This window comes from Antennarius striatus, chromosome 19, assembly GCF_040054535.1.
Source record: "Antennarius striatus isolate MH-2024 chromosome 19, ASM4005453v1, whole genome shotgun sequence".
NCBI lineage: Eukaryota > Metazoa > Chordata > Actinopteri > Lophiiformes > Antennariidae > Antennarius > Antennarius striatus.
The window spans coordinates 13,333,164-13,355,915 of record NC_090794.1 but is presented as its reverse complement, the minus strand read 5'-3'; the positions used below and the strand labels follow the sequence as shown (position 1 = coordinate 13,355,915).

Below are 22,752 nucleotides of genomic sequence, written 5' to 3'. Positions count from 1 at the left end.
TAAGAAAACAACACACACGACACAAAAAGCTTCTTTGTTGACGAAGCCTTTTCAAATTAAGGAGACTCGAACATTTAATTTTGGGAACCTTTTATTGTATTTTTTTCATGTGTGTATGGTTTAAGAAACAGTTAAAGATATATTACACAGAAAGCAGGAAGAGTTCACTGAATACATGACAGAATCAAACTAGCAATTCATCTGTGAGTAGCCAGAATGTTTAAAAATAACAAAAAAAAGTACAGCATCTGTAAAATTTAGAGAACTAAAAACCTTGATAACTATTGGTCAAGTCATCACCTTGATGAATCTCAAGCTTCAAGTGTTTTCACATTCTGGACATCTGCAGGAAAAAAAACAACCACTGATTATTTCATCAACAACAGAATGGTAGTATTTATGGTACAGATAAAACAAAATTTCAGTGACACCTCTGAGAAATAATTTTTATGATAAAAAATGTGAAAATTCAGGAATACTTTTATTGTTTTCCAATGGAAACAATAAAAATAAGGCACATAAATTCAGACAATTCACAGAAATGATTAATTTTAATTAAAATCAGCAGGAAATTTGATGATCATCAGGAAAATTACCATCTGTGCATATTTGATTCGCCATTTGTTTTTTTTTATTCGCAACATTTTGTTCTTTTTAACTTATTGTGTTTAAACTTGTTAATGTAAGAACATTTCTTTGGGATAAATGAATTGCTAAATAATGAGTGGATAAACAATAATTTAGCAGAATTATTATTAATGAACATTCATGTTCATGGGAAAGCATACCTCGTAAAATCATTAATAAGAATACTTCACTACATTATTACAGTTTAAATGTTTGGACACTATATAATTCTTTACTTTTTATCAGTAACATTTGCAACCAGCTAAGCATCAATATCATTTCTGTTACTTTACACTAATGTGTTTGTAAAATTGGCTGACTTTTCAAATAACCGTTGGGATCAATAAAGTATCTGTCTATTCATCTCTAGAATAAAAAAATGAACATACATACCTGTCAATGAAGGGACAAAAAGAGAATAAGATGATCTTGTTAGAAATATTTGGTGCGGTTGAGAGCTCTTTGTGCCAGCTGGCCGCTCTCATCCGTTATTCTCTCCCAGTCTGTTTGACCCATCACAAAGCCGATGGCGCGCTTCCGATCTGCTTCCTTCTGCTCTTCCAGATCAGCCCATCGGACCTGAACAAAAAGAGCAGTGTTGGACGACGGCCAGGGAATGGATGAACAGAATCAAAACCAATAATCTAACACTAAATATTAAAATAAATTGTGTTTTCTAACTGGAATAGACCCTACCTGCATTTCTACATCCTGTTGCCTGACAACAGAAACAACAACTTCTGTACAGGAAGTCAATTTACCCTTTTCTTCCCTGGTTCAGACATGCGTGTGGCATAGTCGTCTGGCAGCTGGAGGAAGTCATCCAGGCCTGCCATGTCTTCTCGTTTCCTCTTCCCACTGCTCCCTAGACCGTCCAACTTGTCTGCATGGATGGAAGATTAGTCTTTAAGTCAACTCTGGACTCTCAAAGCTTTAACTTCGCTGCCCTAAATTTTTAAAAGCAGCCTTAATCACTTCCTTATTTTTTTTGCCATGTCTGGAGGCTAACCTTTTCATTTTTTGAGCACTTTCATACTTTTTTATATATATGAATACAGAAGTTGACTTGATTTTTACGTATATTACAATGTGGCCATGCTTTGTGCAGAGACAGATGTACTGAGTGAACAGAGAGTCACCGATGGGGTTGTGTTCGCTCATGGTTTTGATGTAAATTGTTAGATTAAAACTTTATGCTCAAGGGATTTAACAACACATCACAGAAGTTCTGGCCAAGTTAAGAAAACTGAACTGGTTGTATGTCTATATGTAGAGAAGGGCTTGGATCATTCTCATCTTAAAACAACTATTCTCTAGACTTTTTACAGGAAGACAGATGGTGTCTTTACCTGACCAATCACAAATGATGTGACTTCCATGTAAACGTACCGAACCACCAAAGAGAGAAAATAACACCAAGAATGCAGCGGGAGAGGCGACAACAATGAGCTTTGTTTTCAAGGTGTATGCACCCTCTTCCAGTTGCTCCTGCTCTTTTAAAAGTTACTTTCCAGCTTTCTTAAAACCTTTTTCTGTGTTTTTATCTTGTTTTCATTTCATTGCAGTAGAACTGCTGTTGTTATTCTGCCATTTTAACAGTCAATCAGTAGAGCGAGATATCATAACTTCTTTATATATATATATCAGATATGTTCATAATAATAGCAATGTGTCTAAAAATGTGAGTAAACCTCAACATTCTTCAAATAATTTTTATTTTAATGTACACAAATGCATAGGAAACATTTCACATTCTATTTCAAAGCAAGAAATGTGGAAAAAGTCATTGATTATGATTGATTATATTTTACAGAAAGTCATGAACATAACTGTATATAATTTCCCCTAGGGTGGGTCAATAAAGTTAAATTCTACTCCAGTTGTGTCACCGGAGAAGAATACAAGCAATTTCCCCCCTGGGGATTAATGAAAGATTCTGATTCTGATTCAATATTTGGTATTGATTTTCTTCTGTCCTTATTATTGATAAATAGAAGAAAACAAAAAGGAAAATAAAGTAACAAAATACAGAATTCAATTTTTATTCACTCCAAACAAATTTTCAAATAAACAGTGGTGCATTTTTAAATTCCTTGAGTGTCCATATAGACAAAATGAGATCAGAACTCAATAAATAACAAAATAGACCTACCGAGCTTCGCTTCAGACGTGTCCATCTCCCATTTGCTTTTTGGAATGTAGCCCTACATTATACAAAGAAACACTGCCATGGTTAAACAAGTGATGGAGGGATGAGAGGCAGACAGAGAGAAGAGGTTGGACGAAAAGAGAAGACATGTGTTTAACAGTTGTTGAACATCGGCATGCAAACATTTTGATGCAGCAAGTTGAAGCACAAACTATTGTACTCAAATCACCAGTTTGCCACATATAAAACACTGCTGTGCTGAAAAACAACGATTCAATGCCAAGTTCCTTTTCTTCCAAGAATAATCATTTAACAGACCTTTATCTGCTCTTCAGTCAGAACATAAAAACATTTTTAAATAAACTTACGCCAATTATATAAAGTAAATAATATTCAATTAACACAAAATCTTGCAGAATAGTTTAATAATTGAACATATTTTAAATTCTAAGCAAGATAATTTCATGTGCAACAAACTAAACTGAGATCAAAACAACAAAGATTAAACTCCAGATTCTTCACTTAATGTCTTTTTTTTTTGCTTCCTTGTTTTCTTTATTTTACTACAGGGGTCGCCGTGGCAAGACTTGCCACTAGAAGTGATTTAGAAAGTACCTGATGCAATCTCTACCAAACTGCTTTGATCTAAAACAATATTTGTTAGTTTCATGCATCCAACGTCTTCAATAACAGTTTAACTCTTACTGTTCGAATTTGTTTGGATATAATTTATCAAAAGCCTTGTTATAAACCTTGTTTTCTCTCTTTGTGGTGAAAACCTGAGTGTACAACAATTTTTTTTAACAATGTCCGAGCGAAGCACATCTCCTGCGTAGAGTGATTGTCCTTTTAGTAGTTGGTGTCATGTTATATTTATAGCAGCTCTGTTATTAGTTTTAACCAGCTTTTGGGAAAGGAAATAGCAGTATTATGCCAAATACAGTATTTTCCACACTATAAGGCGCACCTAAAAGGCTTTAATTTTCTCAAAAACTAACAGTATGCCTTATAATTCAGTGTGCCTTATATATGAAAACAGTTTTTACAATTTAAAATTTAAAAAATTTCTCAGATGAGTTCTCAGCTCTCTGCTGTAACCTCAGCCCCCACACCGTCAGGTCAGCAGCCCAGACAGCATACACAAGTCAAAGCTGCGTTCCGTCCCCCTCACAGTTACCTTCTGTTTAAGGTGTCAGCCACCAATCAACTGTAGCATACCAGGCACCTTTGGCTAGCATTGACTTGGCTCTAGTGAATGCAATCCCTTTAGCGCAGCTTAATCTAGTGGATGCATAACGCAACCAGTCACTACAGTAGTTTCTATTCCAAGTCCTTTATAATGCGGTGCTCCCTATTCTGGTGAAAACAGTGTAAAATATGCCATTCATTGAAGGTGGGCCTTATAATCCAGCGCGCCTTTTAGTGCCGAACATACTGTGCTCATCAAATGAAGATACCGAGGTATAAAATACAGAGGACATAAGAAAGGAATGTCTCAGTGCAACTTTCTGATGCACTGGTTTTTTGTTTATTTTTAGAATTTTCCTTAACTTTCACATATTATTCTTCCTGATTAGACTTCTGCTCAGGATCAAGATACAGATAAAGCACCATCTGTAAATGTTCACTCATTCCTAAAAGGACGTCTACCCAGGAGGAGTAAGTGACAAACATCAGTAAATGTGAACATCGTGTGTTTAGAAACTTTAAGTCTGAAAATCAGTACTTTATCTGGTATTTACATTGCATACCAAGATGTATGGAAATATATACACAACAGATAAAGACTAAAAAACGGACCATGAAGATGCATTGAAAATCGTCTTTCAACAGTATTTAGTCAGATTAAAATCTAGGATTTGACAAACAATCAAAGGTTGATGTTTCAAACAGAAGAAAGGAGGTGCCATGTGGTTTTCAATCTCCAGAGATTTCATGGTATGTTTGGATCATTTGTGAATTTATACACACAGTGATTCATTTCTTCTATGTGTCCACTGACTACAGCCAGGGAGCAGCTGCTGCAGGCCCTATCCACACAAACTATGCAGAGGAGCAGCTCACAGTACAACACTGCATCACTGTTAGATGTGGCCACGGCTGCAACAATCAATACTGAAACCACAACAACTCTGATGCAGGGTGTACTGCTGGGATGTCAAAGTCAAATACGTACACAGTGGGCCAAAAAAAATCTAATTTGCTTCAAGCCGAAGGCCGGACTGGTTCAATGTTTACCAAAACTAATTGAAACGATAGCTTTTTGAACCAAGAATGTACAGATTAATAAATTATTAAATGAAGTAATATTTTCGTATGGCTTTGTCACTAATTTCAAGTGGAAACATTTTTCAACAGGCACGCAGACAAAAATGAACTTCCTTCAAAGAAAAATCACGTCTGTGTGTTTCTGAGACGTTTGATGGTGCCTTAACTAATTAATTTCTTTCATTACAGCCAAACTTTCTCCACACACAGGTTTGCCTTTTACCTCTGAACATGTCGTCTGAACCCCTGTTCTCAGCGTCCACCTTCCGTTTAGCCATTTTTGAGAAGGGGGGTAGCTGAAAGTTAACCTCTGCTCTGACGGCTGATGAATAATGAAGCCGAGGCCCGCTTGCTGCAGTGACTTCGTGGGCTACAGTTGCATTGTGGGGAATGTAGTGTTGGTGCTTGCAAAAGACCAGCAGGTGGTTGTGACCTGTGGGCCAGTTCTTACAGTAATTAAATATCATCCAGAGGGCCATGGATGACGCATTCACGGGCCGGATCCGGCCCCCGGGCGTTGATTCTGGCGTATGTGGTGTATTGTGAACATTTTGTCAAAAACAGTCTAGTGACATGTTTTCAATCTCATTTCTACCTTTTTTTTTTACACATGCATACCACAGTTTATGTTATTTAAATGTTTTTACATGAGCCTTAAAATAAGCCTCAAATATCCTCCATGTACAGTATTCAACACAGGCAATCCTGTTTATTCATAATATCTCTCGGGTTACTAATAAACATGCTATCTTTAGAGGGGGAATGATAAAATTGAAGTTGTTACACCTTAACTATACGTTGAAATTCACTTTTGAATGTCGTAGGTGGAACGGGGCTGCAAAGATTTAGGTGATAATTCGATTCAAATTGGTTCATCAATAAACTAAACTGCAAAAAACACTGTTTTTACAGCATCATTACATGAAATATGATTATAGGAACCATCCACTATGGGTGCTTTAATCTGAAGAAGATTTACTCTTAGGCCTTTGTTCACAGGACCTAGTTTTTTCTTCCTTCAATCTTTCTTATAAAAAAGATTTCCATGATCAAACACAAGAAATTTATGCTACGGTTCAGTTCTAAAACTTATCATTTAATTTATATTCTCTATAAAGGGGACAATCCCTATAAATTACCATAAGGAAAATTTTCATTTTAAAACATTTACAAGCAATAAACTGTGATGTGAAAGTTTAATCAAAATGTTGGCACAACTTGGGGCTTCTCCCACTACAACACGGATAGATGATAAAGCTTTACTTCATGCAAGAACTAAGCTAGAAAAACAAACATCTGATTATGAATGCATTTGTCCAACGATTTCCTGCTATTGGAGGAAACATTTTTCTCAAAATCAATACAGCAGATTTGTCTCAGAATTTTATTCTGAATCCTTAAAAGTTCGGTAATTACTGTTTTGGATGATTTCATCCTAAAAATTTAGGAACACAGATTACCATAAAAACTTTTCATACTTGATGGAGTTAAAACAGAGTAAAAAAAATGCTTTCAACAAGATTATGTGACAAGATTTTCAACAGCGCTGCTGTGAAAGGATGGAAAGCTCAGCAGTGTCCAGTCTCACACAGAATAATCAAGGCTCAAGTCTGGGCACTTTTCTCCCCATAACGGTACTTGAACAACTATGTGGCTGTTTTGGGTTTTTTTTTTAAAAAGTTGGGCTGAAAAGAAATCAAAGTGAAATCTCGAAGATGATTCATTAGTTGATGAACTGTTGTTCACGTAACATTTTAAGATTGAGTTATAACGGTATTTTGATCACCTTAGTGTTGTACTCATCTGTTTCCTCGTTTCACTCCGACTTCTAAATTTCACAATTGCTCCATGAACATTTACCAAATAAATCAAATTCACTTTTTCCACCTAGTTTGTTTAGGTTACCTGATTCCATCTCAGCCGATCATGAAAAAAAGAGAATGTCTAATAATGTCTCACTGGAAAGCCTTTGATATAGAGAAACTACAGCTAAAATTGGGTGGAAGATCAGTTTAAACTGTCTTTGTCCTACCAGATCACTCTCTTCTTCCTCCTCCCCCTTGGGTTCCTTGGGCTCGTCATCGGGATTGAAGTCTTCCATTTCAACCTAATAACATTTGCACATTAATTTGGCTCACAGACTGATGAACACCATAATATCACGAGTGTTGATCTAGAAAACCACACCTCTTCTATAGCTGCATCCTGAAGGAGGGATCGGACATCCAAGCGCACCATGTGACGTGGCAAAGGTTCCCAGTTGTTGGACATCTGTGTACAGAATGCTCATGAAATAATGTATGTTTTTGATAAACAGCCTTCTCAAGGAAGTGGCCAAAGCCAGCGTGACGTCTCCCATTGTTTTGTGAGAAATTGTTTGAAAACCTGTGTTTAGCATTCTGGTCTTTGCAATCATAACTTCTTTGGAGCACAGTAGTACCTTGACATACAAATTTTTTGCTGTTGCTCTGTCTATATTTTTGTTTGATGCGAGTGAAAATCCGAGGTAAGAGTCAAGCTACAGGACACCACTGCTAGTTAGTGTATGGATACAACATCAGCTGAGACCTGATCTCCTTCTCTTTTGTGGAGTAAAGACATGGCTTGTGCGTGCTCGTGACTTTTGTGTCTTTTCATACTTCATCTTAAACTTAAACCTATTTTAGTCATTCTAAATGGGGACAGTACGTTTGAGATACAAGCAGATAGACTTATGACCTCAGTCACGCAACAAATTAAATTTGTATTTGAAGGTACTACTGTGTCCCGAAGACTAAACATAGATCTTACTGACCTTCATTATATCCTTAAGCGTGCGCCCATGGACATTTCTCTTTGCACAAGTTTGAGTGTCTGCAGTGATTTCCGCCACGTACACCTAAATCACATAAAAGAAAAAGACCTTAGCAGAGAACTATTTAATGAAATAATTTTCTTCAACAAAACTCACCTCAAAGCCTTTCGTTTTGGCTGCACTCCAGAACTGATCAAAATGTTTAACCCTGTCATTAATGGTATCCAAAATGATGAAGGGGAAAAAGCCGTCATCCAAAGTTTTCTTAAATGTTTTCAGCATGCTGCTCCGGTAGGTATCCTCCATCCCTGGCTCATACTCGTATTCAAGAACCTGCAAGACACACTTGGTGTATTTAAGGGTTCATAATGTTAACAACAAAATCTCTAATATAATCTGATTCTGCCCATCAACGCCAAATTTCATTTCCAACTCTACACACATTGTGGAAAGCACCAGTCTGGTACCGATCCATTTCATTCAGACTCACCTTGGTTTTGACCCCTCTCCCTGTGTCTGGATCTTTCCGAATTTTCTCCACCTCTGTCATGAAATAGTCATCCAAAACAAGAACTCTTGGAGGGGCACCACCGCAATCCACTTCCTTATCCTAAGTGAACATTAGTTAAAAGCAAAGTTTTTATGGGTCTATTTGCTTTTAAAACAACAACAACAACAGATAAAAAGATTTCGAACTATCAAGAGTCCAAAAGCTATATGGGAATTTTTGTTTTATATTGTTTGTTTAGTTACATATTTGAATCCACTCACCCGTATGAGCTTGGCAACATGGCTTTTTCCACTTCCTGGAATCCCTCTCATTATCACGACAATCTGTTCAATTATATCACTTAGGTGAGTAATCAATATAATGTAAATATGTTGGTGCATGTCTCAAACACTGCTGAAAATTCTAGAATGGTATTGACAAGTAAACAAGTCTATATCTTAATCTGAGGATAATTTTAGTGACAAAAATACAACCCACTCATGCCAAGGACATCTGTTCACCTGCGTCCAATTTAACAGCTGTTTTTAAACCAATACCAATAACCGATATCCATAAAAGACAAGCAACTTGTATACTGTAGTGTAAAACACTAATTTGGAAAAACTGAAACCAGACGGCACCATGAAGGAATGATATTGGAAAATTTTTGACAAGTCATCTTTACATTAAGAAACATCTTAGCAGGAATTAGTACCCGCTCTGGTCGAGATAATCTTCCTGGTGGTTTGAGGATGTCATCGATGTTCTTGATTTCAGGCTTCTTCTCGACTCGTGGGGGTGGCTGTGGTGCAGGTGGGAGGGGTGGCACAGTGGGAGGCCCTCGTTCTTCTGGATAGCTTCTTTTGTCCACTGTATAATGTTATTTGCAGTTCAAGTATTAATCTAAATATTGTAATTTTCCCCCATTACACATTTACATTGTAGTTTTCAACCAAGGCTGTACAATTTGATAAAGATTTGGGCCCAATACCCGTTTCCCCCATTAGCCAAAGCACTTGCCCCTACTACCCTTTTAGCCATTCAGATGGAATGTTGTCAGAGGCAGACTGCACATTTCAGGGTGGAAGATGGAGGTAGAAAATTTGAGACAACTTTGTGATGGCTGCCATACCGTTTGAGGTTAGCACTAATCGCTAATTGTAGCTGCCACCTTTAACTTCAGTGGTAACTATAGGCTAACTTTTTCTTCTGTTTTCAGTACAGTATTTTGTGCACTATAAGGCACACCGGACTATAAGGCTCACCTTCAATGAATGGCCTATTCCAAAACCCTTTTTCATATATAAGGCACACTGGATTATAAGGTGCTCTGTCAGTTTTTGAGAAAATTAAAGGCTTTTAGGTGCGCCTTATAGTGGGGAAATTACCGGACACTTGGCGTCACTGAACTGATTGTTGTGTTTGAAATGTATGTATGTGAAATTGTGATAATATTAATTCAAAAGTGTAAGACATGTTGGGCCTCGCATGATTGAAGGTCTGAAACAAAGAAAGGCCTGACATGTTTCACTAGGCCTCAGAGGCGTGTGTGTAAGATTCCTGATAATACCAGGAAGCAAAAACAATGATAGACTAGACTAGAGAGACTAGATTTCCATGAGGGCAAAATTACATCTGAGTGATAATTCCACTAGTCAGATGATATGCCAGACTAGTGACAACTGAGAACCCGTTGCCCTTTTTCTGCGTTTAAACCTTGCAGTCATTTCTAAGCCTGCCTCTATCATTACGATGATGCCGTTGGATTTTCAAGCTCAACATGATGAGACTGTGGATGAACAAGGAGTAGGTGTGGCCCACTGTATGAGACATCTGACTGTCATTAATGAATACACTGAATAAGAACCAATACCGACTATTTGTCCTCCAAGGGTAGAGGTACATTTCACACTCTCACAACCCACAGCAACAGGAAACGGAACTCTTTGAATACTATTTACAACATCTTTTCAAAGGGAACACAAAACCAATTGAATTTTCAACAAAAAAAAGGACTCAAACTTCCCCATTTCATTGACTGGAAAAAGAGCTAAAGCAATTTAGTTTTACACAAATCGCAGCGTAGCATTAGGCAATGAAACTACATTGTTGGTTATTAAAAATGTCACACAACAATATGGTGTGTCACAATTGAGGAATATCATAATTAGTGTAAAGACTTTGTATTAACTGTTAACCGCAACTGAAGAATGTGTGTACCGGGTTGTTAACAAATGGGACTGAACTTACAATAAGGCGATGAGCTGTGGCTGTAGCGCTCAGGTCCACTACGCTCGAGTCCACCACGCTCATATGGAGGTCTGTCACTGCCAGGCCTTCCATAATGTTCATCTCGATCACGACTCCCATTTCGCTCCTTATCTCGAGGATTTCGCTCTCTGTCTCTGTATCCTGGGTGTAATGGAGGTTCCAGCGGAGATCTACAGAGAAGAACAACATTTTAAAATTTAATTTAATCAACAAACACTCCACTTTCAAACAGTCACACAATTATGGCCAATGACAATGTTATACAGTACCTGTCATCAATATTTGACTGAGTGCTTGAATCAAAAACAGACAAATAGAAAAGAATATTATATACGTTCTAAACCAGCATGCTTTTACACGCTAAAAGGAATCAGAATCACCTAAGAATCATGTTACCTTCCATCTCTCTCTCTCGGGGGAAAACGCTCTCTTTCAAATCTCTCTCTTTCATATTCAGATGGCAGCATCTCTCTATATGATTCTCTTTCTCGACTGTACTCCCGCCGGTCCAGAAACGGGTCTGATCGTCTTTCAAAATACGGGTCTCTCCTGTAAGGATCTCTGGATCCAAGAGGTTCTGGGAGACAAGAAAAATGAATGAATGATGAATAATGATACTTACAAATTGCAAAAGACAGCTGTGACAATGGAGAAACAAGAAAAAATGGCTTTTTAGATCTAAAATTCACCTTTTTCATAGCCCCGGTTTGAATGCATCGGGTCAGGCCTCAACACTATTCTTTCACCATAAGAAATTCGCTCAACAGTGGCTCCAGGCTCTGAAACATTGAATGTTAACAAATTTATGAAATTCAAGATTTTTCATTCTTTATAAATAAGTTGTTCTTAGCTGCTTCTACCATGTCCATGTCCATAGTCCACAGTCTTTGGAATCACTGTAGGAGTAGGTGCAGCAGAGAGAGCTGACTGGTAGCCTGTGGCAGCAGATCTGGCATCCAAACTCATTGCCTCAGTTACAGATGTCTGTGCAGCAGCAGTCATACCCTAATAAAATAAAAATCACAGTATGGTGTGAATCTGATAAAAGGGGATGGTTAAATTATAATAACCTAAATAATATGGTATGCATGGTAAAGATAATGTCTTACAAGCATCCCATTTCAAAGTTGTTTGGTCTTGTATCTCATTTGGTTACTATAATGAATCAGGTTGAAATAATAAAATGAAGTGATCACTGTAAAGAGAAATTACCTTAAGAACATTCCTGACATCTGGAGGGATCTCCAGTCCGAGAAGACCAGCAGGAAGCTCTGGCAGGATGTTAGTCGCTGAAGGGTTAGGTTCATTATCATTTGTCTTCCCCTCCTTCATTTCCCTGTAAATCCAAAAGAATGGAATTCAAGCTCAAAGACAAACAAGAACCAATGCAGTCAGAGACTGCAACATCCCGCGACACCCCTGAATTCAAGATTTTACCCTGACCTACTTACATAGGTCAAAGATCAAAAGGTAGTGCTCTGACCTACTTTCATACATCAAAGCACTAGCTTTGATTTCCGGTCTTACACTGGCCTTCTCCCTCGTCTTTCTATCTTATCCAGTTCCTGAGTGTACAAAAGTTAAAATTTTGACCTTGATCTAGTTTTATCAAGGTCAAGGTCATCATCTCATTTTCACCCCATTTGCTGCCCGAGTAATGTGCTTTTTGCTTCATCTTTCTATCTGCAACGGTTGTGAAGATATTTGGTGGACTAACGGACGGACGGACAAACACACAAACGCTGGCAATTACAATACATCACCGCTTTGAAGCGGGATGTAAAAATTAAATAATATATGAGCATAACACCAGGGCTGCAAGTAAAATGTAATCATCTAAACATGTTGTAAATTGCATTTGGTTTCATGATTTGAGCATCACAGGCATTCACACAGTCACATCCACATTCATAAAGACATCTGCATGGCTAAACTCCCCTACAGCTAAGTCAGAGCATAATTAACACGAATCTGGAAAATGACAAATAATTAAATAATGAAAGGCAAGGAAATACCTTATAAGCTTCAGCTCCTGAGCAGCTTTCAAGATGATCTCATGCTGATGTTGGGATAGAGCGAGCACGTTGGTGCTGCTCGTTCCTTCTGGCGCATTGTCAACTGCGCTCTCTGGCAAGTTGGGTCCAGGTGCAGCAGGAGGTAAGTTTGGAAGTCTATCCAAATGAAGATCTTCCCTGTGCTCTTCATATTGAGCTCTGCGATTCTCAAAGTCATCCGGATACCTTCTCTCTGGTAAAGCAGGAAGTCTTGGCGACCTTTCCCATTCTGAAGGCGAGGGCTGATATCCTGGCTCATTTCTGTAGTCTCGGATTCTAAGCTCTCCTCTTCCTCTGTTATGCTCATCATATGGATATGGGTGACCTCTGTCTCGTTCATCCAGCCAGGAACCCTCTCTGTAAGGCTCTGCAGGTGGCATGCGGGCGGGACAGTTCCTCTCAAGAGAGGCATGCTCTCTGTCCCTTTCAGAAATGTGGTACTTGGCCTCATTCAAATCATCAGGAGGATAGTCCTGTGGTGGCTGCCAGCAATGCCCTTCTTTTCGATGACCATAATCCTTAACATAACCCTCATTGAATTCCTCTTCATATTCTGCATGTGTTGGACCTGGCCGCATCATGCCTCTACCCATCATCCGACCTGAAGGTCTCCTCCTCATTCCTCTTGCATCAATCATCTCATGTGGAGGCAAAGGAGGACCTCTGCCAGGAGGTGTTTGCCAATCCAAGTCTCTCTCCATTCCTTCATTGTACGGTTCGTCAACTACATCCATCATGTCGTGAGCTGGTCGTGGCATACGAAGCTTCCCCCTTCCTGCATCGCGATCCATCTGATAGCCGCGAGGGTCATGTCCATGGTACATGGGGTGATGTGCTGGATCCATTTTGGTGTCATCGCTGTCCAAGTTGTGGCCCAATGGCTCATGATCGGGTGGCCAACGTGCTGCATCTGGGGGCAGTCCACGTATTTGGTGCATGTAATCAGGATGATCACGAGGGGGACGCCCCCGGCCAGGTGGAAAAGGGGGCCTCATGCCTCTCATTGGAGGTCTCCTTTCTCCCCAGTAAGGGTCCACTTCCTCTGAGTATTCTGACTCGGGTCCTTCTCTTCCAACTGGGGGTGGTCCTCCTCTTCCCATAGGAGGTGGCCCTCCTCGGCCCATGGAAGGTGGTCCTCCTCGACCCATAGAAGGCCCTCCTCGCCCCATTGAAGGTGGTCCTCCTCTACCCATCCCGGGCCCTCCTCTACCCATAGGTGGACCTCCTCTACCCATGGGCTGACCTCCCCTACCAAAAGGAGGGCCACCTCTACCCATAGGTGGTCCACCTCTACTCATACCACCTCTACCCATTGGTGGTCCACCTCTACCCATCGGTGGTCCATCTCTACCCATCGGTGGTCCATCTCTACCCATCGGTGGCCCACCTCTACCCATTGGTGGTCCGCCTCTACCCATTGGTGGCCCACCTCTTCCCCTCAAAGAATGACCTCTAGGTGGGCCTCCTCTCATGAATGATGGCCCTCCTCTCCCCATAGGGGGCCCACCCATTGGCTCTTCATAATACTCTTCTTCTGTTTGGAAGTAATGTTCCTCTGGCATCCACATGTCTTCAGGGGGCATCGCAGACTCATCATCACCAAACTCTTCATATGATGGATCTTGCCAGTGATACTGTTCTTCAGGCATATCCAAGTGTTCTTCAGATGGCCTGTAATCATAAGATGTTTCTCCCATGTTCTCTTCAAGCGATACAGTATTTGGTCCTGTGAACTCCCCACAGACCCTCTGGCCACGTCCTCGTCCATGAAATTGAACAGGAAATGTTGGCTGGCCTCGTTCCCTACCTGGTTTTGAAGGCTCTGGTCTTGACTGGATTTGACCAGAACTTTGTATCTCCTTTTGGCTACCAAGGTGTGGTGAAATCAGTGGTTCATCGTTTTTTAATGGTCCATCTGCTTTTGGCAAATCTTGTACAGCAGTATTGCTGGATTGCACAGTACATGTGGTATTTACAGAAGATTTACTGTTAACAGCTTTGTTTTTGTCATTGTTAGAAGCATTCTTGTCACCAGATTCTTTGGGCTTTTTATCCGTTTTTAATGTCTGAGGGATGGGGGCGTTTGCAACAAAAAATCCTTCATTTCCTAGCAAGTTGTCATCTGTCATGTCTTCAGCATTGCCCTTCTTATCTGGTTTTGAGTCACTCTTTTCTTTTTCAGGCTGTGGCGGCTCAGCTGGTTTTGCTCGAGTTTTAGTATCACTAATCTCAGAGTCAATACTGGCGGGTTGTTTTGTTTCAGGTTTTGCCTCAAGTTGGGCACCATGCCGTACCTGTTCGGGAACCGTTGGGCTAGGGTGCCTTAGGCGATGCTCAAACTGAGACTGCTGACCAAACTGGGGTTTGTCAAATCTGGGGGGACCTTCAAAACGTTGCTGTGTCTGGTCAAATCTGGGGGGACCATCAAAATGTTGTCTTGGTTGGTCAAAGCGTACGGGTCTCTCAAAGCGCTGTGGTGGCTGGTTGAACCTTGGGGGAACGTCAAAGCGTTGCTGTGGCGGATCAAATCTCGAGTTGTTTCCCCTGCAAGCAGTGTAACATTAATTGCAAGAAAACATTATTAAGACATGGTGTCCTTTATTGTATGAAAAGCTGGTCAGTGTTTACATTTTTTTTAAGCTGAAATAAAAAATAAATAGACCTACCATTGACCTCTGATGTTGTTGAATCTTGGTGGGTGAGTAGTGGGAGGAACTGGGGGTCTGCCTGTTCCAGTGGGGCAAACTCCTCTCAAAGGGGGACCAACTGTTGCAGGTGCACCCATTCCTCCAACAGGGGGTCCAACTGTTCCAGCAGGACCAACACCTCTTACAGGTGGTCCAGCAGGAGATTCTGAATGTAGACCAAAGCCATCCGGACGTGGACCTTCAGGTCTGGGACCCAAAGTGACAGGTGGCTGCTGCAGACCTGGTTTTACTGGCTGTTGCTGAATTTGCATGTCTTGTACAGGGTGTTGGCCAAACTGTCCCAAACCACCAGTTTTATACTGGTTTGCAGCAAAAGGCACCATGGCAGTGAGAGTAGCAACCCTTTCCTGAAGGTGGGCATTGGTGCTGTTCATTTGCTCCTGCCATTGTTTCCACTGGAGCTCATAGTCCTGCAATTGGTCTTTGTGATGGTAACTCTGGAAATGCTGATGCCACAGGACAAATGAGTGATGCCAGTCTTGGAATAAAGGTATGAACTGCTGACGTTGCATTTCATAGTGCCTCAGCTGCATTTCAGCAGACATGGACTGTGAAGATATTGAGGAGAATATGCAAGTTATTTTGATGAAAGCATTTTGCAGGTAGATTTTATTAACAACCACAAGACATGCTACCGGTAAGATTTCTTTTGACTATTTTCAGTTTAAATTATCTTTACTTGCCTGTAGGTTTGCAGGTTGTTGAATAAGCTGGTGATACTTTTCTAGTATTTGCTGAAGTTTTTCATGTTGTTGCATAAGAACTTGGTATTGTAATCCTGCTCTCTGCTGCTGCACTTGTTGCCACTGTGCTGCTGCAGCCTGTAACTGCTGGAGGCGAGCAGCCTCTTCTGGGTTTTGTGGAACCTCCTGAAGCAAATGTTGACAAGGTAAGACTGGACAAAAACATATCTTTGTAACTTTGAAGACATATTATTGTCAGAACTGTAGTTTGAAATAAAAAGGATCACAAATAACTTCAATAAAAGACAGTTTTACTGCTTATAGAATCATTATTACATTATCATTATTACATTACAGCATTGAATACCTCTAATTGTCCAGAACACAAAGCTGATAAACAATGGTTGCATGCTCATAAACTCATTACACACCAATTCAACTGAAACAATGGCTTTGGTTGATACCTGTAACAACACTCCAATATACTGTATATTCAAGAGAGAGAAGAGCAAGAACACAAAGGTGCATTACTTTCATATCTGTGATTTCCAATTGGCATTTGGTACAGTTAAAATTAATAGGGCAATTAGTGTACTGAAATCTGGATCAACACTGCAAATGGATGTATGTGATTCATTGCCATGATCTTTAGATATCTATATGGAATGGCAGTAGATGGTGGCAGTAGGACTTACTGCGTCTTTAACCATAGGTGTTTATTCCACTCTGTAAATGTGTGCAAACAATAGAAGCAACATTTCAACCACTTCTGATCTAATATCAGATATTTTTACTTTTTCTGTCCATTGAAAACAGTGAAGCAGAAAAACTGAAACCCCCTTGTTTTTGTTACTGCACCTAAAAAGAATAAAATTAAAATAAAATCTGCCTAACTTTAACATCAGAATAAAGTAATATCCATTTCTGTAAAAATAAATATTTTCTGTCCAATGGCTATATAGCAAACAGGAAATACTATTTGTGTACATGACAACAATATACTGTATATTATGGCATCTCTCTTGACATCTAAAATTTGGACAAGTGCTTTATCAATTTAGTAAGACAAAAAGCACCCCTTACGTCCAGACAAAATGCTTAACACATCCCATGACATTTTCAATGAATTGCAGTTGACAAAATTGTTCTATATAAAAACTCTGACAATATTTCAATAACTCATCCAATGTAGATTATATTTGTCACAAACCAATGACTCAGTCTATGAGTATGTACCACGTGTGAATTCATCAATATTCTTATGACTGTCAGTTATTATGTTGAAACCTGTTTTATAAAACATTTGACCTGGACTTTTACAAGTGAATTTTACTATACGAAAGAGAAAAAGTATCTTACATACACTATAGATAATCTGAAACACATTGTATTTCCCACATATTAAAGGGGGCTTTGTCCTTATAGAGAATTAATTTGTATGTAAAAAATGTATTTGCAAAATATCACTACAATAGTAAAAAAGTACAACTTCTTTAGATTAATCTGAAGCCATAAAAAGTCAATTATCTTTTCTCATATCTGAATTGAAAACTGTACCTTTACTTCCTCAGGAGGTGGAGGAGGTGCTGGGGGTTCCTCTTTTGGAGGTGGTGGAGGAGGCTTGCCTTTCGGGGTCTCTGAAGAAGGTGGAGGAGGAATCGCTTGTTCAGTGTTTGGTGGTAGCACAAGACTCAGGCCTTCTTTCTGATTCTCTTGGGCTTTTTCTTGCTTTAACTTCTGTAGATTTTGAAGATGTTGTTTGTACCAAAGTTGCTGTTGCCCCTGAGGTAAACAATTAAGGAGACATCTATCAAACATTAAAGATAGTTCTTTTTGATTAGCAAGCATTTGTGGAAGTTTTCTTCACATTACATGCTATTTCTTTTGTCTTCAAATCACACAACCTTGGTGTACCACACCCTAAAAAGACCCCGTAATTGACTCTAATAACCTTAAAGTTCTTAATTTTTTTCTTTTCTATTGGTTAAGCATCTTAAAAACCTCCCTAAATTCAGATAAAGACCACAACAGTCATTATAAACACCAGGTAATCATTTAAATAACATTAAAACAATTAAATCTGAAGAATTCACAAATTTTGGTATTTCTATTCATAGTGACATGTATTGATGTTGTGTACTGTATTAACACTGAACCACAAGAAAGAAAGTGAAAACAATACTGTATAATGTAATAAGATATCAGTATGCTACCAATATGAATAACAAATGACAAAAACATTTGATCTGGGACAACTTCTATTATGATAAAAATTTAAATAATCACAGTTCAATCCAATTAATAATCTGTAACTGGCACACTAACACCAATACTTACATTGGTCTTTGGATATTTTATTTCATATATAATATACACACACACATGTATATAAGGATCTTTTTGAATAATTTTTCCATGTATGAAATTTAAGATTTAATTGTGCTATTTCAGTCTACATGCTTTTTTGTTGTTGTTTGTTTTCACTTGTTTGAAACATTTGTTAACATGAAAAATGTAAAACACTGTTCATCAAACATAAAAGCACCGGATTGTATAAACGCTGCAGTAACTCGACTTGTGTGATTGGTCTGAATGTAACCTGTGCGGTGACCGTACCGGCAGAGATGACTTGTCCTCTTCTGACTTCTGGGGGACTTCTGCGGCCGGAGCTCCGCTGCTCTCCGGCGGCTTTACCGACACGGGATCAGGTGGTTGAGGAACCGGTGGGGACTCGCCGGGTTGGTTTAGAGGTGGAGGCGGTTGTGTGTGTTGAAGGAGTGTGTGTCCCGGTCCTTCTGGGCGCCACGTCGTCCCTGGATACCCGCCAGAGTGCGCGGCGGTGAACGCGTTAGCCTGGTTCCCGTGGTGTAGCACCGACTGGAGCTGCTTCTGGTGCAGCATCTGCAGCTGCTGCATCTGTTGCAGGTGTTGCTCCTGCAGGCTGGAGAATAGCGAAGAGTTGGAGGAGGTGTCGAATGTACCGAATACCGCTGGCTGACCGGCGGGGCCTCCACCAAACTGCATACGGGGCCCTCCATGGTTTTGCTGCTGTGCGCCCCCAAAATTTCCCCACGACGGATACATTCTCGGAACCTTTGATCCGGTGAACAGGGCCCGTGTCCACGTACAGCCCGGATGGCTCTATAAGCTAACGGCTAACGATGGACACAATCGGTTGCTAACATTACATTTTAAATGGTAGCCAGGGGCAGCCACGTCAAAGGAGTTTGACACACATTACGATAGAAAAATATCCTTTACAAAGTGAGACTAGCTATGGCGATGTGAAAGTATCGAAATCTAAAAAACCCCGTTAAGAAACAGCAACGCCATCTAAAGTTGTAGGCCAAGCGTGGAGCACATTGATGACGTCATCAGGCTGCGAGTCACCGCTGCCAATATCCGGTCTCATGTCAAGGAGAAATATAGTAAGTACAGTAGTATAGTACAGTAAGTAAGTATAGTATAGTATAGTATAGTAAGAAATAAATATTACAGATCACTGGGTTGTTTTGCCCAGTGGACACAGACATAGTTTACCTTGATGCAAACAATGATACCTCAGCAATATTTATGATCAGTGAATACTTTAGTATACTGTATATTGTTGGTATGTACTGTATTTTTTTTATGGGTACTGAAACTGTCTGGAACTGCAACTGAATATAATACAGGACATCTTGATTTAAGAATCTAAAATGTGTGGTCATGCAAATCAAACCAAGAAACCTAAGCCTACTGAACAATTAAAAAAATTTTTTTTCAACAAATCTGGTTTCAAGTCAGACCCGGCAGATTTACTCATTCTGATTCAAGTTCAGAGTGATAATGCAGCAGTATTTAAGAAGAGCTTAAGATTGGCTTAACTCTAGGATGTAAAGAACTGTCAAGGTTTGGACATAGTCAGAAAATTGTATAAAAAAATCTGACCAATGGTGAACAGGACTTAAAAATGTTGGGAGAGCCGTTGTGTGGAATTCTACATAAGTGGTTGCTTGTTAGAATGTTAAAATAAGTTTTACATTCTTATTCATAGGAAACAGGATAAAATTACTGAGTTAGAGCTGCCAATGATCAGTTATCCAGCGCTCAATTTCCTTGTGGGGAATGTGGGAAAAACTTTTCTATTATATTTGTAGCTTGTTGAAGCTGTTCTGACACAATTTTAAAAAAACAAAATACAATTAAACTACAGGTACGTTGTCATATAAGGCACAGTAGGTAATATGAATTGAATATAATATATTACAGATGATAAATAAATACAGTGGTACCTCTACTTACAAAATGAATTGGTTCCGGAAGAAATTACGTAAGTAGAAAATTTCGTAAGTAGAGACACGTTTTCCATGCAAATGCCCTAATCCGTTCCAAACCCACAAAAATTCCGACATAAATATTTTATAAAGCATAAAAATGCATCCAAACATGTAACAAATACATGTTACGATTAGATTACTACACAATAAATAAGAGTTGTGCATAACATAAAAAACAAAGAATAAAGAATAATGACGGTCATTTACCTTTTAACTGCTGGCCTCATTGTTTTTTGCCCTCTTTGGTTCATGCGCTCCGAACAACAGAGTGAATTCCAGTCCTCCTTTTGAACTTCTCCATCACCCACACGATGCCTTAAACTCCCTTTTGTCTCCACAGAGGTTGAGTGGCATTCCTCTTAGCCAATGGGATGCCAAGAATACACGTAAATAGGTAATAGCCAATGGCAGAGCAGCTATGAGAATGTTGCGTTCAGGAACCTGTGGGAGATTCGAGTATCAGCCGATACTGTGTTTTTATTCGAGTAAGTGTTTTTACATTCTGTAAGTTGAAATTTCTTTCGTAAGTAGAGGTAATATTTTCCTGCTGAGAAATTTCGTAAGTAGAAAATTTCGTAAGTAGAGTCATTGGTAAGTAGAGATATCACTGTATAGCAAACAACAAATCATGAAACATTTTAAAGATGCCGAAGTAAATAAAAAGATTGCTATGAAATTTACCATACAGCAATAGTGTTTAAAGAAATGGTATTTTTTCGGGAAATACACTTAATTTCATTATTCAGCACACATTCTCTCAAAAAAAGGTTAAAAAGATTCAGAACATTTCAGGCAGAAACAATTCATTATCTGTATACAGAAAAAAAACATAGCTGCATACTTTAATTTCTTATAAAGTATTTATGAGCATTTAATAGTTTACTGTTTTCAGAAGAGCTTTTGGTTATTGTAATTTGGGACTGGTGGTGAGAATACTGTATATATTATTTACATTTGAAATACAGGTAGGTTTATTTATGCAGATGATGCTTCAGTTCAGAGGACTTCAAAAACACCCTTTTGAAGTCCTCTGAAGGTCAAATATTTAACACTAGAACTGCCACAATAATGTCAGCAATACACATTTGTCAAAGCAGTGATCTACGTAATATCGTCCAACCTTTTACTTATTTGTTTTTAATTTCATGAACTATATTAATTCCCAAATGGGGCAATTCTTTTTAACTTGACACACACAGAAAGTTCTTGAAGATGTTTCATCTCTCATCCAAGAGACTTCCAGCGGAGATCTACAGAGAAGAACATAATTTTTAAAATTTGATTTACAGTAATCAACTAAGACTCCACTTTCAAACAGTCACACTATTATGTCCATTGGCAATTTTATACAGTACCTGTCATCAATATTCGACCGAGTGCTTGAATCAGAAACAGACAAATAGAAAAGAATATTACACGTGTTCTAAACCAGCATGCGTTTACACGCTAAAAGGATTCAGAATCACTGAAGATTCTGAAAACTCTCCATGTCAAATTTTTCTGTTTCATATTCAGATGGAATCATCTCTCTATATGATTCTCTTTCTCTACTGTACTCCTGCCGGTCCAGAAACGGGTCTGATCGTCTTTCAAAATATGGGTCTCTCCTGTAAGGATCTCTGGATCCAAGAGGTTCTGGGAGACAAGAAAAATGAATGATGACTGACAATACTTACAAAATTACAATAGACAGCAGTTTCAATGGAGAAACATGAAAAAATGGCTTTATGGATCTGTGTTGGTGCCATTAGGGTTTTTCAAACTGAGATTGCTTCCTGAATTTTTGTTGGTCAAATCTGGGGGAACAACAAAGCAATGCTTTTGTTTCTCAAATTGAGGGGGGACACCACCTTGGTGGACCATTAAAACATTGCTGAGGTAGGTTGAGGTTTTCCATCAAAATCTTTTTATGGCTGATCAAATCTAGACTTGTTTGCTCTGTGACAAGTGGGAGAAAAGACTGATTATAAGATGAGCATGATTTTAGAAATATAACAATGAGAAAGCAAATGTTTGAGTGAAGCCATGATGTACTGTAAAATGAAATTTCCACTTGCTTGAGAATAACCATTAATTCATTTTCTGGAATGGATGTAATTAAAATAACCAGTTAAATTACATACATTTCAGAAGAAGAAGACAAAAAAAGTGCAAAAAAGACGCAACTAAAACAGGGCCAGCTGTTTTAACAGGGGGCCAACTCTCTGCTGCTGCACTTGTCACCACGGTACTGCTGCAGCCTGTAAGGCATAGAGGCGAGCAGCCTCTTCTGGGTCGTGTGGGACCTCAGGTTGTAAACATCAACAAAGCAAGATTGAAGGAAAACTTTTCTTTTAAAGTTACAAATTAATATATTTGGTAGAATTTAGAGAAGCTTGTGATGTTTGAA

The 22,752-nt window shown here is 39.1% G+C and overlaps 1 protein-coding gene across 3 annotated transcripts; it reads right to left on the bottom strand.

Moving 5' to 3' along the window:
* Positions 1-87: 87 nt before the first annotated feature.
* Positions 88-19,442, bottom strand: ylpm1 (YLP motif containing 1). Of its 3 annotated transcripts, XM_068343142.1 has the most exons (22): positions 18,661-19,433; positions 17,602-17,826; positions 16,045-16,230; positions 15,320-15,909; positions 12,615-15,197; positions 11,812-11,935; positions 11,460-11,604; positions 11,289-11,378; positions 10,996-11,176; positions 10,869-10,892; positions 10,579-10,769; positions 9,044-9,198; positions 8,610-8,672; positions 8,329-8,448; positions 7,995-8,171; positions 7,839-7,922; positions 7,232-7,315; positions 7,077-7,151; positions 2,780-2,831; positions 1,389-1,510; positions 1,021-1,206; positions 88-343 (listed from the first exon to the last, which is right to left on the bottom strand). In XM_068343142.1, the coding sequence occupies exons 1-21, from the start codon at positions 19,126-19,128 to the stop codon at positions 1,060-1,062; spliced, it is 5,886 nt and encodes a 1,961-aa protein (XP_068199243.1). In that variant the 5' UTR covers positions 19,129-19,433; the 3' UTR covers positions 88-343; positions 1,021-1,059. The 3 variants fall into 3 exon arrangements, 2 of the variants coding, with proteins under 2 accessions (XP_068199243.1, XP_068199244.1); XM_068343143.1 differs by lacking the exon at positions 10,869-10,892 and having other exon boundaries at positions 89-343; positions 18,661-19,432; XR_011038977.1 differs by lacking the exons at positions 88-343; positions 1,021-1,206 and having other exon boundaries at positions 1,414-1,510; positions 2,780-2,851; positions 18,661-19,442.
* Between the last annotated feature and the right edge of the window lie 3,310 nt (positions 19,443-22,752).